General features: G+C 44.6%; 1 protein-coding gene and 1 long non-coding RNA gene across 2 annotated transcripts in view; both read right to left on the reverse strand.

The window, feature by feature from the left end:
• Positions 1-13,131, reverse strand: part of LOC106813071 — a 13,847-nt gene extending 716 nt beyond the window's left edge. The window contains exons 1-2 of the long non-coding RNA XR_001394421.1: positions 13,050-13,131; positions 9,304-9,308 (exon numbers count right to left, since the gene is read on the reverse strand). This is a non-coding gene — a long non-coding RNA (uncharacterized LOC106813071). The remainder of the gene's footprint in view (positions 1-9,303; positions 9,309-13,049) is intronic.
• A 2,995-nt stretch (positions 13,132-16,126) lies between these two features.
• Positions 16,127-18,406, reverse strand: part of LOC106813068 (skin secretory protein xP2-like) — a 9,058-nt gene continuing 6,778 nt past the window's right edge. Inside the window, exon 2 of the mRNA XM_014817117.1 lies at positions 16,127-16,155. Within this exon, the coding sequence (XP_014672603.1) occupies positions 16,127-16,155 (29 nt within the window). The remainder of the gene's footprint in view (positions 16,156-18,406) is intronic.

An 18,406-nucleotide genomic window follows, 5' to 3' on the forward strand; every position in this document is an offset into this window, starting at 1 on the left:
ATTCGAAGACGTAAGTATACAAACTGTACATCGTACCGTATCGTATTTACACGCTACGGCCCGGGCGCTTGATGGGTTGTGCCGTGCCGTTCACCGGTGTCGTTTGTGTACAATCATGTAGGTTCGCCCCAATGATCATGTACATGTAGGTTCTCCCAATGATCACGTACATGGTAGGTTCGCCCCAAGACTACAGATACATGTAGGTTCTCCCCCATGGATCAGTAATGTAGGTTCAAATGTATCACGTACATGTAGGTTTCACACTGATCACGTACCTTAGGTTCTCCCCTATGCACTCTTCAGCGAAGCATTGTAGCGTCGTTCCCCTGCCAAATGATCATGATAACACTCCCGTATGGTCTCACTATGATCCGTACATGTAGGTTCTCCAATGAGCATGTCACATGTAGTTCTCCAGAGGATCTTGTACATGTCAGGTTCTCCAATGATCACGTACATGTAGGTCTTACCATGCATCATGTACATGTAGGTTCTCCCAATGATCACGTACATGTAGGTTCATCCCAATGATCATGTACATGTAGGCTCACCCCAATGATCATGTAAGTGTAGGTTCACCCCAATGATCATGTACATGTAGGTTCATCCCAATGATAACGTACAGCACAGGCACTTGGAGCATTTCAATAAAATATAATGCTAAAAATACGAAATCTATGTACTACAAAGTCTTCATGTTTCTTACTCTTTCACTCTTATTAGCCGACAATATCCTGTAATTCCGTCAAATGATCAGCTGCAACAAGACGCTGGGCCTGCCGCCATGTGCTGCACGCTGCACACACTGGACACATCACCATATAAAAGTTAATAATTCCATATATATGTAGTGTGCAGCCTGTGCACAGTTAGCAGTACTCTACAGCGCCGGGATACATTTGAAGAGTGGGTGCTCAATTTGTACGCTCGACAGTGAACCAATGCAGCGACGATTTCGAGAGAGGGTGGTAAGAACAGGCGTGGGTTGCGGTCTTCCCCAGAAATTTTTGAATCCCCACATTTTCACCCTGAAAGTAGGGCTGGATCGATGTACACGCCAATCCCCCACGTTAATAAGTGGGGATGCCATCCCCCCCCGCTCATCTACGACCCTGTGACGTACTGTGGTTCACCCCCATGGATCATGTAACATGTAGGGGGATAGCGCTCTTCACAGGGTTCTGGGTCGCAGTTACTGCTGACTGGCACCTCGTCATGAATTGTGTGAAAGACGTGTGTAAATCGGTGGGTGTTTGGAAGTTTAGCAGGGTTAGGTTGGCCAGCAATGCATTACTACACGGTCAAACATATGACAGAGAAACCAAGGCTATACCATAGGATTATTTAAGACTATAGCCTGTGCGGGTCTATCAGGGTTAAGGCTTGCCCCATAGACGAACACACTGTGCTATATATGGTAATGGATGTACTATACAATCGAGGAGTGACTGGCTTGCTACCACTGGAAGATCATCAGTATACATATGTACAACCATACACCCTATTACTACCGTTGATGTCACTGTATACACGGGTAGACAAAGCGTACTATGTTATTGTTGCGTAATATGCGAAACGCTGTGCTACATTACCATGGCCACCACACGCATGGGGCGTACACAGCTTGCTCTTCGGTCTTTATAAGATCGTGACTTTTTGTTGACCCTGCGATGATTTTTAGAAACTCGACATGTTGCACCCAGCGTAATAAGGCTTAACATGATTCTTAATAAATTGTTGAAAAAGCGACTTATTAGTGTCATTACCTGTTAAATGCGATGGCATTGTTAACGTCGGATACGAGCTGGCTTGAGCGGAGAGAGGCAAATGCTATATCAAGAAGACAGACAAGGTATACACAACAAGAAAGTAACCCCTCCTTTTCAAAATATAGCAATTCGTTAACGTACAGTGAATATGAACTTTCGGACCGGCGTCAATGTCTTCGAGGCACACCTAGATAGTCTCTCACTCCGTCGCGGTTAGAAACGCGGTATTTAGTATTCGTCGTTGAAGGTATGTCATAGGTGCCTTCAACCACATTTGCGATAATGATTCACCTACGGCCGCCCAAAATTCAAACCGTCATGGACTCGGTCATCCTCATTATCAATCACTCGGTCGCGCGACGTCGTATCGAGTGACAATGTGCTGTCTGATAGTCGAGCCTCAGTCATTATTCTTAAAAAATTCTTATAATTTGCGGAAATCAAGCCTCGATGATTGCTTATAAAAAAAGTGTGTAGTATCATTTTTATCGAGTCGCATCAGTGTTGACACCCTGACAGCTCACCGGGGCGTGTACAGGGGGGGCGTCCAGGGGGTTCGGCCCCCCCCCTGCTCCGCGAGAAGATCTAAGGGGTCTAATTTCACAGAGTTCCAGACACCCCCCCCCTTCGCGTGCCGCAAGTTGAGGTTACGGTTAGCCCCCCCTGGCTACAAATCCATTGTACACCACCCTGGCAGCTGTTCATTTGTGGATGTCTGGATGCTATCGAAAATAACAGTAGCTAGAGTAGGTAGTGCTTGGTAGGTTGACGTACAGAATCTTAACCCTATGAACGACAAAGCAGATGAATGCCGAAGCTCTACATTTTTACCGTTTGGTTTTTACAGTGGTGAATGTTGTATAGCAGGGTTAGGAGTAACCTTGGAATCTCTATTAAAATACGAATGCTTAGAATTGCGTAAATTTTTAGTGTACTTCTAATAACAGTAATAGTCCGTGCCCACCCTGCCTACCCTCGGCAGATAAGGTCTCATGGCTTTTCCCTGCACCTCTGTTTGACTCGACTGGCTTAGCATATTTCTGACTAATACATTATAATATTATATATATATTATATATAATATATACAGGTCTAGCGTTAAGGTTAGTCAGAAATAGCTAAACGAGCCAGATCAAACAGAGGGCAGGGAGACATAGACCCTACGGGCGCTACTCTCCTGCGTCCCCTGTCATAGCTCTAGAACTATAGCTCGTTCTAGGCGTCTATGTCCCCACTGACCCTCGTTTGCACCTCGCTCGGGTTCACGCTATTTCGTGACTAACCCTAGCACTAACCCGAATCGAACACCTAACCCTAACCCAACCCTATATATACGTTCATTGTATATAGGATTATATAATATTAAGGTCAAATAGCTAACGAGACGAGGTCAAATCATCACGAGGTCAGCGGCGACATAGACCATTATTGCCCAGCAGAACGCCGCCCTTGCTCCGCCACAGCGGCCTGTGGCGGCATCGAAGCGGCCTATAAGTTCTTATAGCTCATGCTTCTGACAGCACATCAGCATCAGTTCTCTTAAAGGAAAGCTTCTGTTGGTTACTTATCTAACAAAATTGCTGGGGCGATCACGTATGTGCTCTTCGCTTGGCGCCTGCCGATCCGCGGGGGATGGCCCGGATGCACATTTTTCGGCGCTCCCCCACTTCCTAGTTACTAATGCTGCTCGCCCAGCAGTAATGGGGTTTCGTACGACCATCTATTTTTACCGCATGTGTGCTGTGTCGTTGGCTTCTCTAAAAGCTATTTATAGGCACCTGCGGGTAATAGTACTGCCTCTAAAGGCTAAAGCTAAATTCTTTCATAGTAGAGTTCATCAAATTCAGATAACTCTGTCGCTATGTATTTAGCTGGTGCTATTTCATGCGAATGCTTATGCGACAGGCTGCTGATACTGCATGCATGTCGAGCTTTCAGATGCTGTAGTAGCTTTACCTCAGCAGTTAAGGCGGTTAGCGTGCTCTTGTCGGTTTTGTTTTTTTTCCATTTTGCGGTAGACGCATCCGATTGCCCTCCACTAGACAGCAACACATCATCGTGCCCTCAAGGCACGGGCCGCCAGACCAGTCAAGTTCTTAGCTTGCATCATTTATTTCTTCGTTCAGCGCACACCAGGGGTTTTGCAAATCGTGAATACATGCAAACTGGGACGTAAATACGCAAGTCGTCCGGTCGGCAGAGGCTCATGTAAACGTTCGAATGAGAGTCTTGAATTTAGTATGCTTTCAGTGTCATATTTTTAACGTTTATATGTACATTTTCCTGCCATTATGCCGGAGCACTCTGAAATCTTGTTCTAATGATCGATGTAAATTCATAAAAAGGCTGTGGTGTATCGGCACGTGGTCATCTCGTGCCCTCCATCCCTCACTTCGCCCCCAACCACACACCCTCTACTCTACGCACTACAACACGATACCCCCATCGCTACATCGTTACACCTCTTGTCCACCCACCCCCTCACAGCATCACATCTCCGCACATCACATCATCACATCACACACCTCCACACACGACCCAAAAACCCTAAAAAGTGCCCTAACCCTAACCCTAACCCTGACCCTAATTAAATTTAAAATATATGTTAAAATTAGAAGTGCCTAGTAAACATATCCTACCACCCCTTGCAGCCGGCTGCCCGTTAGCTGGGTGGCCTGTACTGCGGTCATATTGTAGACAAAATTGGAAGATGAAAGAATAACGATAAACACAGTGTAGTTACCTCTTCATATGCAATACATTACGGTTTCCATGCAATGATGGGGGAGGAGGTATTACCGGCACTTTCCTTTCTGGATTCTCAGGGCTCCAAATAGCAGTCACTGTACGATAGCATTACAGGCAAACTAATTACTTACTCGCCTCCCATCTGCAGAGATTGCCGGCTTCATTTTCACAACATCAGTGTTCCCTTAATCTTACATGCATTTGCTAGTATTGTTGTTCATCTACACTTCATGCCATATGAATGTAGTCTAGTATAAATTGTGTTCGTGCTGAACATACGTGGTTCCAATGGATCTTTGCCAGCTTGCGGCATCTGTACGTATCACGTATGTAGGACGGATGTGTACATAACATAATAGTTGTTATCGTTTTTAAACGGAAACCTATTGATAAAGACGTTGGCTGAATCGGTAATAGAACGATGTGTGTCAGTTTCGTATGTACATCTGCGTGGTCTGCGTAGGCAGTACCTACGAGTAAGCTTGTCAGTAAATTTCATCTGCTTCTGACGCGCCTTTTAATTAACGCCTTGCACGCAATTATAAGCTGATTAATAAACGTTACTATGTGTCAGTTACCTAGGTGTAATATTCTTCTTCCCATTTTATTTACAGCCGGAGGGGATGCTGAAAGGATGGATGAAGGAATTCCTAGCGGTAGGTTTCTTCGTTTATATGTGCCTGTTGGCTGCTGAGAGTCTAGCTTTTCTTTTTATACACTGGATATTCGAAATTTAGCATAATCTTTTAACATAGAACCGTTATATAATCAGGAAGGCCGAGGCACGACACTACAGCGTTAATGGTGAGCTACTCAACACGCAAATCAAGTGATTGAGTATGACGCATTGAACAGAAATCAATAGGACGATAAATGTCCTGATATATATATATATATATATATATATATATATATAATATATGTATCATCCGTGGGTTCACAGATTAGGTGGGTTATATTAGAAGGTCGTCTTGGATTGTTATGTGCTCGATTTTCGAGCAATTCTCGTGAATGCTTGTGGGAAAATGATGTAAAATCCACCCAGTCTACAACCGCAACGCACTGCATCTGTTATGAATATAATAAATATAAATTCGGAACGAGTAGCTAAATGTGTTGGTACCGGAAAGATAGAATCAATAGAATTTTCTGCCTCGTAGGATAAATAGGAGCTTAATAGACATCAGCTCTGTACTTGGTGCCAGAGATAGCCAGATGTATGCGGATCGATGTGTCCATAGGGAATTTCTAGGGTAGATTTTTTTTCTTTCCTGTAAGTTCTGCCTTTTATGTTTAAAGCGTTTTAAATAAGCTGAATGAAAATGAAAAATGAAAAATAAAGATGGTCGCTTCTTGTTGAGCCATTAGCCATTGTAGGAGCGCAATGAATACGTCTCTGTAATAAGTGACTTTACTCAACTCCACCCCTACCCCGACTTTGAATCATCATTGGAAGCAAATGAAGCGTAAAGTTGATTTATTGTGAGTTAATTAATAATGGTAACATTCTTTGAGCAGGTCTCTGCAACCATAGAAAATTGAACGTTCATTTAAATATTTCACGGCAGGAATTTTGAATATCCATTGTATAGACTACATTCTAAAGGGTGCATTTTGTATCCAGCTGCTTATTACTATATTAGAATAACACCAATAAATGCAAACTAAAATATTACCCATGTGTATATATGTATTATGTGTTAGTCGCGTTTAGGGTTGTTAATGTGTTATTACTAATTTTGTATATATATATTATCTTGAAAGGAATCGTTCAGTTCAACCACGAGAGAGTTGAGTCTGTCCAGGTTCACTATGTAGCCATGTGCTTTATATAAATGTTTGTACATGTGCGCGTGTCTTCAAACTAAAGACCAACATCGGTCTCGACTTTTGATATGAAGGCGTCTGTAAATAGACCGCGTTAATTAACGCTCTCATTAATTAATATGCTTCTGACTGTACATCTATCATTTGCGGTCCACGCGACTCAATTATCGCCTGCCTACCGGAAATACGGCACATGGGAAACCTGGAAGCGGTGGCCGCTCCCTATCAGGGTGACAGCCTCAGGGCTGTCATAATTGGATCGACAGGACATGTGAGCATGCGTCGGCTTCAGTGCTTCAAACGCGACTCCCTGGCGGATTCTAGATGGCATTTCGCGTGCCTCCAGTATGCAATCCAGCACGGGCTGCTCGTATGATGCGGCGCGCGTTCATAACGACTTCGTTTCCACCACATAGATATATAATATAAGATAATATAATGATAATATAATATAATATAATATAAGTATATCATATAATCCTATACATATATATAGTCATAACTCATATCACCTATATAACTAGAGTCATAACCTCAGATATTACTTATATTGAAACTTAATGGTTATAATATTTTTAGCTGCATCTAGTCATATAGGCGCACATGCAAGCAGAAGCCAACAATTACGTCCGCAGTCGGCTTGCGAATTGTGCGGAGCGTGCGTCCATTGGAGTGACGTAAGTACCGTTGTTTTTTACGCAGGAAAGTGGGCTAGTATACAGGGTAGCAGCGTGACACAACAAACAGTGGCAACTGTAAATTGAGAGGTAAGTAGTATTGGTGTGAATGTGCCTTCATGATTATTATATCAGTTTTTACTGACGCTGTTGCGGCAGAGTGGCCTGGTGGTTTCACGGCGAAGCGCACCGGAGACACGAAGGGCAGTAGTCGACCCTAGTATAGTGTAGAGTAACAGTCAGCCGGCAGCGGGTGTGGGAGCCGTAGTATCAGATGTCAGTAGTGTCACCAGCACACAATTGCGATTACAATTGTACGCTATATAAGCCGAAGGCTAGGAGTGCGTTATAGGGGAGGAAGCATTCTGGGCGCATTGGGGCTGTAGCCGGCATGGTGAAGACATGCCAGCAGCGGTGTACAGCAGTAGTCAACAGATTCAGCCGGGTCGTAGATGCTACAGGGTGAGAAGAAAGAGAGAGTAGAGGAGAGAGGAGAGGAGAGAGCTAGAGAGAGAAGAGAGGATGACGCGAGAGAGAGAGAGACGAGAGAGAGAGAGAGAGAGAGAGGAGATGAGAGAGAGAGGAGAGAGAGAGAAGAGAAGAGAGTGAGAGAGAGGAGAGAAGAGATACAGGAGTAGATAGAGAGAGAGATAGATAGATAAAGGCACAGGAATGCCGTAGTGTACAATTACGTATTGTACCTGCTATAAATTATGCGGTGTCGCTATTTGATTATTGGAATGCAGCCGCGCGGCATACGAACAACTAGGTTTGTATAATCGCGAAACCGGCGACTGCTGCGCGGGTTTGTGTTGCATATGTGTCCAGGCGAAGCGTGCGGCGGACCGCTTCCGCTGTGTTTACAAGACTGCGTTAACTACTTTATAACTAGAGGCCTCCGGAGAGACTAGACCTCCGGCATGGCTGATTAATTCTTTGTGCGAGTGCGCAGTACTAACGTGAACATAGTTTATTATTCAATTTATTAATTTAACTAATTTAATTGGATGCGGGATCCAAACACATTAAAATGTAATCAATTTCTAACATTACGCTCATTCCAACCAATTTATAGACGGGACTAATCCTGAAAATTTTACTTATATAATGTACTATAATTAATTGGATCAGCGGATCATCACGAAATGGGTATAGAATCTTCTAATGCAAGGTTACCTATTTAACTGACGTATCATGAGAGATTAAGTTAATAATTAATTAATTAATTAATCAAGTTAATTGGAATGCAGGATCACCATAAAATCTCTCATCAATCTGTCTAAGTTAGCGCGCATTTGTCTGACCTATCCTTGAATAGGGGCATTTTATGATAAATGCCGTACATGAAAAATTTTTCAGCTTAGGCTGTAGCACAAATCAAGCCCACATTCACCGCACGAAAACACAAAGCGGATACAGGAACATACAGCAGGTGGAAAAACATAACCTTCCGCTGCACCCTGGCAGAGGTATTTATGACATGCGTCTGCGCGGTTTTCGACTTGATTTATTTTACACGAAACTCAACGTGTGGAAATAATCGTAAAGCTTGCGTAATAAACACGTGCGCCGGCATAGAGTTAATGCCGTTAAACACGTGCTTTGCATCCGTAAGCTACGTGAAAACACGGTGTGGAATACGTAAATGCACGTAAACAGCCGTGTTAGTGTAAGCGTAAAGACAGCGGAAGCTCATGATAAAACCACGTGCTAGCATGTGGCAAACGTCAAGCAGCAGACCAAAACACGTGTCCGGCATAACGTAAACACGGCTGGAATACTAAAAACGTGGCGGCATACGTTAAAGCACCGTAAACACACAAACCTCTCCGGCCACTGTGTGGGCGTTACGATAAGACGCACGTAAAACACGTGTGGCATACGTAAAGCACGTAAAACACGTGTGGCATACGTAAAGCACGTAAAACACGTGTGGCATACGTAAAGCACTGTGATTCCCCCGTTTGGCTGCCATGTAGATTCACTCTGTGAGCAGACCACGCGTCATGAATGTACATGAATGTAAGATTAAAAGTAGTTATTCTCCACTGAAAAATGTTATTTCGATGAAATTCCAAAATACGAGTGGTCTGAAATAAGCTGTATTATGGATAACAACTTGTTGTCTCGTTAGACTGAGCGTCAAGTAAATAGTAGTGGCTGTTATCTAGCAACCTGTCATAAGCTAATAATCCCAGTGTGTAAGCATTCGCCATGACGTGGTCTGATCTCAGGGGATCTTCAGCCATGCCTAGACTGTCTCCAAACGTCCCGGTAACTGCGCCTAAGAATGGCAACAACGATTCGTGGAATCAGTCTAAACTGTTTCCATGAATGTTCTACACCGCTGGGATGAACAGAAGCACAGGCACTTGGAGCGTTTCAATAAAATATAAAGCTAAATAAATACGAAATCTATTTACTACCAAAGTCTTAATGTTTCTCTACTCTCCTTTACCTATTATTGCCGACAAGCCGTGCTGCAAATGCTCCAGCCAATGCAACACACGCCCACCGCACGCACGCTGCTGCACGCTAGTGACGCTACTTAACTGGCAGTACTGCACACTTACACATAAATATAGAGTTATCTATCTATCGTTATGTGTAAGTGTGCAGTACTGCCAGTAGCGTGCGTCGTGTCTTCACACTCCGATATTAAGGGCCATCCTCGGACGTCATGACTTCCGTGTCCCTGCGGAATGCAAACATCGATTTTTTGTTCGTCGAGTCGCTGATGGGATGAAGCCATGCATGTTTCGGCGCGGGTCGTAGCACGATTAAGGGTTGTTGTTTTCACAGCCAGTCGGCCACGCAGCAGCCGCAAGGCCGCTGTCGTTTTGCGCATACGTAGCGCTGTTTTAGATTCCGGTCACGTCAAAGCAAACTAACTAGTGTGCACGGCCCTGAAGCTCTCTCGAACAGCTTTGCCGGAACACATTTCGTCGGTTGGTCGGTGAAGCCACATTGCGCAGCATGCTAAAGGTCACCGGGAGGGCTTGCGATGGTAGCACGCTTCTGCGTATAACTCGAGGCAGTATCTGCTGCGATAAAACTAATAAGCGGAGTGTTTATTCTTGTTTCTTTAACCGGTAGGGTGTGGCAATATATTTGCTGGAGCCATTACGGGAAACGCCGTTCCCCCGGAAAGTGTCCTCACCACAACTAGAATAGTTGCATATTATATATCTCACTAGTTTATAAACTTTTGGTGTAACGATGTAATCTTATAGGGTTTAGTGCCACGTGCGCGCGCGCGAGTGGGAGATATGTAACAGCCAATTCTATGTGAACGTATCTATCTATTCGGTGGTTCCAGCTGCTGACTGCTGAACTAATATTCGTATTTTTTAAACTAGTGTAGATGTCTATTTTTAAGGTAAATCGGTGCAATAGTGGAAGACACTGCTACTGTATTTCTGCATCGTATTTCGCTGTCAAGATGGCGACCACATTCGGTTCTCGTCATTAACGGTATATGGTTTCGTATGGTTGCCAATGATCGTGAGGTTTGAATACTAGCCTGTGTAAAAAAATCGACTGTAAGTGAGATAGGGTAATTATAGACAGCGAAGCGCGGCGTTTTGGGCTGAAGTCAGCCCGGGGTGCGAATTTTTTTCCTACACGTTATATCCATGGGGCTCCTCTGATTGGCTGCTTTGATTTTCTTTGACCAGAGCATATAAATCACGTAACGTACTTATCTACCGATCATAAACTAAAACAAATATTTTCAAATGGCGTTTGTTCTCTTGTTTTGAAAGGTTTGTTGAGTCAAAGCAGAGCATATAAATCAACTTATATATATAAGGCGCGTTCACACGGACGTTTTTGGCCCGAGCAAATATTTGCAAATATTTGTTTTAGTTTATGATCGGTAGATAAGTACGTTTTCTGATGTATTTTCTATGAAAAACACACATTTTACTCATTAATATGAAATATAATATCACTATAATTACAATTCTTTGTGTAAATGTGTTATTTTCATCATAATCTTAAATTATGAGAGGGTCTGGGCTCTCGTAATACTACATACGTACGTATACGTACTCGTACTATGAGCAAAAAGTAAACAAACCTTTGTTATTAAACGACACGTATGTGTTAGTACTTGTTTACATTTGAAAATACATGTACACAAAGAATTGCAATTATAGTGATATTTTATTTTATCTTAATGAGTAAAATGTGTTTTAAGTTTTTCAAAAAAATACACCAGAAAACTTTTTTCTCAGTTTAGGCTCTAGCGTCAACGAGTACGAGTACGTATAGCTCTAGTACTATAGCCTTTCGCTCCTTCCTCCTGCGACGGAGCGAAGGGCTATACTATAGTACGAGTACGTATAGCTCTAGTACTATAGCTCTTCGCTCCTTCCTCCTGCGACGGAGCGAAGGGCTATACTATAGTACGAGTACGTATACGTACGTATGTAGTAATTAAGTGTTACGAGAGCCCAGACCATAGATATCCCATTTATGGGATATCTATGGCCCAGACCCTCTCATAACTTAACGTTAACGATAAAAATAACACATTTACACAAAGAATTGTAATTATACTAGTGATATTATATTTTATATTAATGAGTAAAATGTGTGTTTTTATGGAAAATACACCAGAAAACTTACTTATCTACCGATCATAAACCATAACAAATATTTACAAATGGCGTTTGTTCCCTTGTTTTGAAGGTTTGTTGAGTCAAAGCAAATCAGAGGAGCCCAAAACTCTGCAATGGATATAACGTGTAAGAAAAAAAAATTCGCGCCTTGGGTATAGACTGACTCTGCAAGTCGTTCAGAATCAACGAGTCTCTACGAATCAGGGTCTCTGGTCACGGGCAACTTTGGCGTCAGTCTAGCCGAGGCTCTCGTATCCGGAATGTCACCACGATGCGTTCTTTTCATCCTACGTTCTCGTCACAATCATACGCATCTTCGTCCATTCATGGCGCGCGCGTAAAAAAAACTAACAGTATATTCCGGCGCCGTGTCCGCAAAGGCAACCGCCCTTTCATGTGGATTTGATACGTTGCGAATCGATTCTCGTATACTGTAACAGATGTCCAGTTGGCATGACATGGGATTCTGCCGCGCGTATAGCCTGTGCTATATTGCTGGCAGCGATGCTAGGCTGTAAATCGGCAGGCATGCTGTAAGAACTACTGTTATCGACTGACACTGTAAGCTGTGCTACAAGGAGAGGCGGGGCTGCAGTGAGGACGTTATCTATACATGTTGCCGATTACACAGATCTCGAACACGAGACGTCTTCTCATTCTAGCTAAGCTACCAAAAGCCGGTCGTAAATAATCTTGAAATATCGACAACGTAGTTTAGACACGATCGCGAGGTTCGTAGTCACTAGTCAGAGTTCGTGGGTAAAATTGTTATGGGGTATATGCTGAAACCTATCAAGAGCGTATTAATTATTCATAGAGCATACTTAATACGCTCTTGAACCTATGTATTAGAGGAAGGCTCTTTCATTTATTAATCCGAATGTTTTTACGTGGGTTTAATAAGCTAAACAATATATCAAGAGCTAATAATACCTAGGTAAATTATAATACCTAGGTAATAATAGGTATTATTAGCTCATGAATATATCCAAAGTTTTGAAAATCGAACGCATATTTGCATGCCTTATTTAGTTTTATTGTGCACAGATTTGTACAAAACGTTTATTCTTAGGGCTATCTTAAATGTGAATTCCTTCTATTCACGTTGAATGTCAGTAGTATTAATCGGTGTATCATGAACGCACGTAACAACTCACTAATTCACAGGAACTGCATGTTTAGCGTCTGAAGTGGTAAAATCTTACGCATACGTTGATAGCATTTTAACTATGCACAAACATTCTATGGGCTACCTAGAGCTATGTATTTGTAATGGCCCAGAGGTACATGGGTTTATATAGCGCAGTGGTTCTTAACCTTTCAAAAGGACATGACCATTTTGAGAATCTGGTGAAAGCTACGGATCCTTCCCCAGAAAATGCATATAAGCACATAAACACCTGGTTCACGGACTCCCTGAATTCCATCCACGGACCCCAAACTGGTCCATGGACCACAGGTTAAGAAGGCCTGTTTTATAGCGGGTCATGAACGTGTTGTAAGCCTTGAGTGGTTTGCCGTCACACAACAATATTACTACATACGAACTTGGTTTAAATGTGTCCGTGCGTAGTAAATATAATGTGTAATAGATAAATTGAGATCGTCTCTATATGGATCCATGGACCAGGGGGACGGTACTTGGTCGTTACTGCTATAGTATGTACCATATTCTTTATCCCACCCTCCCACTTTCTCCCATCGTGCGTTCCCCCATCCTCCTCTCTCTCCTCAGTCCGCGTTCTTCCCCTCTGTTCCCCGCCCCCGTCTCCCCCTTTGTCCTTCGCTCTCCCTGCTCTCGCTCTTACTTTCTTCTTAGCTAGCCATCCCTCCCCTTGCAGATAGTGAACATGAAAGACTGTAAAGCGCCATTCACACTGTTCTTCCTACTTACTAGTCCATCGAATTTACATATGATTCGGCGAAGCCCTTTCATCTTTAGCGAGCGCCTTATGCTGCCAGCATGGCTGGCTGATACATTGGTATCGATCTACATGACTGCAAATTTTTACCGGCGTGCCGTGTATGCCTGTTACTGCTGTGTTGTGTCGTGTAGGCCTGTCACTGTTGTATCGTGTCGTTTAGGCCTGTCACTGTTGTATCGTGTCGTGTAGTCCTGTTACTGCTGTGTTGTGTCGTGTAGGCCTGTCACTGTTGTATCGTGTCGTGTAGGCCTGTTACTGCTGTATCGTGTCGTGTTGAGTACTTGTATGTGTGGCGCTAGGCGGGTCAACGCAGTGCACTCGGTGGGGTAAGTGTTAAGAGTTAGTGTACTTGTTAGCGTTAGTGTTACGATCATTGATTGCTAGGCGCCACTGCACGCGACTAGATTCACACGGCCGGCCACGTTGATCGATCCCACTGTTGCTTGTTTCAAACTACATTAATTAGCATCGCACCCCGATCTAGCATATATGTTCCGTGGGGCCACCCCCACCCACACATCCCACCCCGATCTAGCATCTATTGACCGTGGGGCCACCCCCACGCGCACATCCCACCCCGATCTAGCATCTATGTTCCGTGGGGCCACCCCCACGCGCACATCCCACCCCGATCTAGCATCTATGTTCCGTGGGGCCACCCCCACCCACACATCCCACCCCGATCTAGCATCTATGTTCCGTGGGGCCACCCCTACCCACACATCCCACCCCGATCTAGCATCTAATGTTCCGTGGGGCCACCCCCACCCACACATTCCACCCCGATCTAGCATCTATGTTCCGTGGGGCCACCCACCACACATTCCCACCCCGAGTCTTCTAGCATCTTATGTTCTGCGAAGATTGATTTTGCCTGGCTTCGCCAGCTTCTGAACCTCGCGGACGATCGCGGAAGTCCGTCGTTCAGAAGGCGGCGTGCTCACTATAGGGAGATGACGAGATTCTATTAAGCGCCCGCCTGATGTGCCGCGGAGACGCCATAGCGTGCCCTCGGCTTAGAGAGCAGGACACAGCGAGATAGAGACGAGAGAAGAGAAAGAGAAAGAGAGAGAGTGGACGAGAGAGAAGATGAGAGAGAGAGACGACGAGAGAGACGAGAGAGAGAGGGAAAGAGAGAGAAAGAGAGATGAAAGGGAGAGAGAGCCGACACAGAAGGGAGAGAGAGAGTGAAGAGAGAGAGAAGATAATGAGAGAGGGAGAGAGATAAAGAGAGATGAGCGCACACACAGAGAAAGAGGAGAGAGAGAGAGGAGAGAGAGAGCAGAGAGAGGAGAGAGAGAGAGAGAGAGAGAGAGAGAGACAGAGAGAGAGATTTAGGAGAGACAGAGGAGAGACAAGAGATGAGAGACAGAGGTGAGAGAGATAAGAGAGAGCGTGAGAGAGGAGAGAGAGAGAGAGAGCGAGAGAGCATAGAGAGAGAGGAGAGAGGACAGCGAGAGAGGAGAGAAGAGAGACGAGAGAGAGAGAAAGAGAAGAGAGAAGCGCCGCGCGAGAGAGAGAGAGAGAGAGATAGAGAGAGAGAGAGAGGTAGAGATGACCAGAGAGAAACAGCAGAGAGAGATGAGAGGAGAAGAGAGAGAGAGAGAGAGAGAAGAGAGAAGAGAGAGGAGAGCGACGAGAGGAGGAGGGAGAGAGAGAGACGAGAGATGAGAGAGACGAGAGAGAGGAGAGAGAGAGAGAGCGATATATAGCACGCGAGAGGAGAGATCTAAACGAGCGGGGTAGCTAATGCCGTGCGTTGCTGCGTCTGATGGAATCGACTGTTGCCTTAGCGCCATCTGATGAGTTCGACTGATGTGCGAGGTTGCGAGCGCATGTCATTGATCGTTCCATTTGATGTGGATGGCATTATTAATTTCCACACGACGGCTTTCAAACGACTGCGATTTGAGATGTTTACAATAAAACCCACGATGATAATTATGGCTACGTATGATGGATTACTAGTGTGATGATTTAGTCCGTGAGGCTGCGTTGATTGCCGTCCGTAGCGTTTTCGACAGCGCGCCACACGCGGCACACGCGCGCACACGCACACGAACACGCGCGCAACACGGCACCACACGCTGACACACGCACACGCGCGCACACGCGCACACGTGGGCATATCCTGACACCGACGCGTGAATTTGCTTCGCCTACCGAAAGGGGAAATTCTTAGCTCCGAAGGCGTCATAGTGTATTGGAGCGCTTCGTTCACGGCTGCGTTCGTCTCTGTGCAGCACTGTGTAATGCACGAGGCGGACCGCTTTTAATTAGCAGCGCTGCAGGAACTGTGAAAGCGTATATATTGCGCTATTCACACAAGGCTTCGAGCCCACGAAGGCTTGCGGTTTGAAACGGATATTCTCGCGGCCATTCCGTGGTCGCGATGCTGAATTCAGATGCGACAGGCGCTGCTTCTTTCTATACTATAATTTGGCTATCTTGTGTGTGTGTTGTGTGTGTGTGGGTTTTGTGTTGTGTGTGTGGTTTGTTTTGTCCTGTTTTCGCCTATTCTGTCACTCCAATCGCGCTAACGGAAGATATATTCAGATCACCAGTCTGGAGATGTTCTGGCCTGAGAAAAAAACAATTAAAAAAGTTAAGTATTACAGTTAATGAGTCAAAAATTTTTGCGAAAAAATGCTATTTTTTTCGGTCTTGATAGATGCAGTGCGTTCCAGCAGATCCACATCACATTACATTTTCGGGATTATACACTGCGTCTCTTGGACTGCCGCCGTATGGGCCACTATCAGGAATCACCCACGTTGGACCAGGTTCATGGCTCACAACAAAATTCTTATTCCTCAATTAGACTGGTCGTCTTGACTGACTCGTCTCGAATAATCAATTTTCGTAGGTTTATCTCCTCTCGGCCCTGCGCCACGTTCTCCCTAACGCTTATGTGCCGTGAAACGACACACAGTTCGGTTCTGACCACTTCTATCTTGCTTACTCACTCTATGCATATATGAACCAGGGTATTACCCGTAAGATAAACACGAGTGACAATGGTTGATCTTTTCAAAATATTAAAGTACTCGCATGTGTAAGTGCAACAGAGTATTTAAGTTGAACTCTTTCGATGTAATGGCTGCCAGTAAGAAATGATAAAACCACTGCCTGGGCTACCTTACAGGGTTAACACTGGCACAGCTACTGCACTGATCTACTTGTTTCAGTACGGTTTTTGCTATCGGTTCACCCTCGTCCCAAGAGAGCCATGCGCGGTTGACTCTGTATTCGATGTTTAGTTAGTACCGGAGTTGAGCAGGGAGGATGTGGAATCTTTGTTGCAGTAGGGTGGCGGCTTGGATGCGTTACCACAGATTGGCCCAAACGGTCAGCACCACATCTTAATTTGAGGAATAGATATTTTGTGCTTGGGTGATCTCTCACTTTCCTCTTACGAACTCTCGATCTTCCTCAACGATGTCTCTGTCACCACATTGGAGGGTGTGATTAGTGTAAAAATTACATGAATTAACAATTGTTCATCAGTACTGGCCGCGCCTAGTTCAAGCAGACGCAGTGCTCAAGTTCCATGTATTGTTGTGTCTCAATGGGGGATCTTGCTGTCTACGCGGAACTTAGACATTCAACCTTTTATCCGTGCAACAATAGCATTTATTCTTATCAAATTAAGTAAAATTTTGGTGTTTCAGGGGGGGGGGAGGGGCTCAATACTTCAATACTTAAACTTTTTTTATTTTTTTTTCTCCAGCCAGAACATCCGACTCGAATTCCGAGAGGGCGTGGTGTTGCTGAATATATTCTTCAGTCTTTAGGGCTCTCGTCTGAAGGGCTTGGAATAACTTTTAAGTGACAAATCATGTAGGAAGCGGGGCCGAAACCAGCGCCATGCCTTAGAGGGGGAACAAACAAAACACCCCTTTCACACAAAACACACACTCATACTATTACCCACAGCACAACACACACACATCCAAAGATAGCTCTATATAATCTCACCTAGGTAATAAGCAATAGAAGGCTAGCGCCGGTGTTCGCATTTCTGATTATTCTACGAGTGCCCGCCCTGACAACGAATACGCCGCCGCAGAGATAATACGTTCTATTACCGTTCTCTCAAGAGCCCTTCGATTAAGCTTTCTTAAAAGACACTTATGTTTTAGTGAACAATAAGTGCACGCCCATGTATATATACGCTTTCACAAAGTGTTTCCCTGTTTTTCGCAAGGTCCGCTGCTTACATTTTTTATAAAAACGCGGATGGGTGCCCGCTCGGTGCATACCGACTTCAGCGCTTACGTTTCCACCGGCCCAGCATTCCAAGTTTCTAATTTCATGGGTGTATTTTGAAACGTGGAAATCGGGCTGGCCGCCACAGAGCACGAACGCAGCCGTGACATCGGAAGCCTCCAATACACTGATGACGCCTGTTCAGCTAGAGCGAATTTTCCCTTTTTGCGTGGTGAGGGGAAGCAACATCACGCTCGCTACTCCGGGTCACGTCAAGGATATAGCACCCACTTGTGCTGCGCTGCGGTTTTTCTGTCGCGCTCTAGTCTGATTCTGCCGAGATTCCCGGTTCGGAGTCCCAGCGGGAAACTTATTTTCCCTATTTTAGGCTTCACTTTGACATTTCGCTTCAAGCTGAGCCTTGCCAAGTTAGTCCCATTGCAGGAATTACGTGCTGTGCTGCAGCCCGTCGAAGAAATTAACTAGTCAAGGTGTAGTGAGATATCATATCCATTTAGCTGGAAGAGTAGCTGTGGTCACAAACGGCCAAACTGGAACATAATAGCTAATGCATATAAACATGGGGCCAAATACCAACTTTAAACTTAATAGCGAATTCATGT

The sequence above is a fragment of the Priapulus caudatus genome, unplaced genomic scaffold (assembly GCF_000485595.1).
Source record: "Priapulus caudatus unplaced genomic scaffold, Priapulus_caudatus-5.0.1 Scaffold722, whole genome shotgun sequence".
NCBI classification, from domain to species: Eukaryota; Metazoa; Priapulida; class Priapulimorpha; order Priapulimorphida; family Priapulidae; genus Priapulus; species Priapulus caudatus.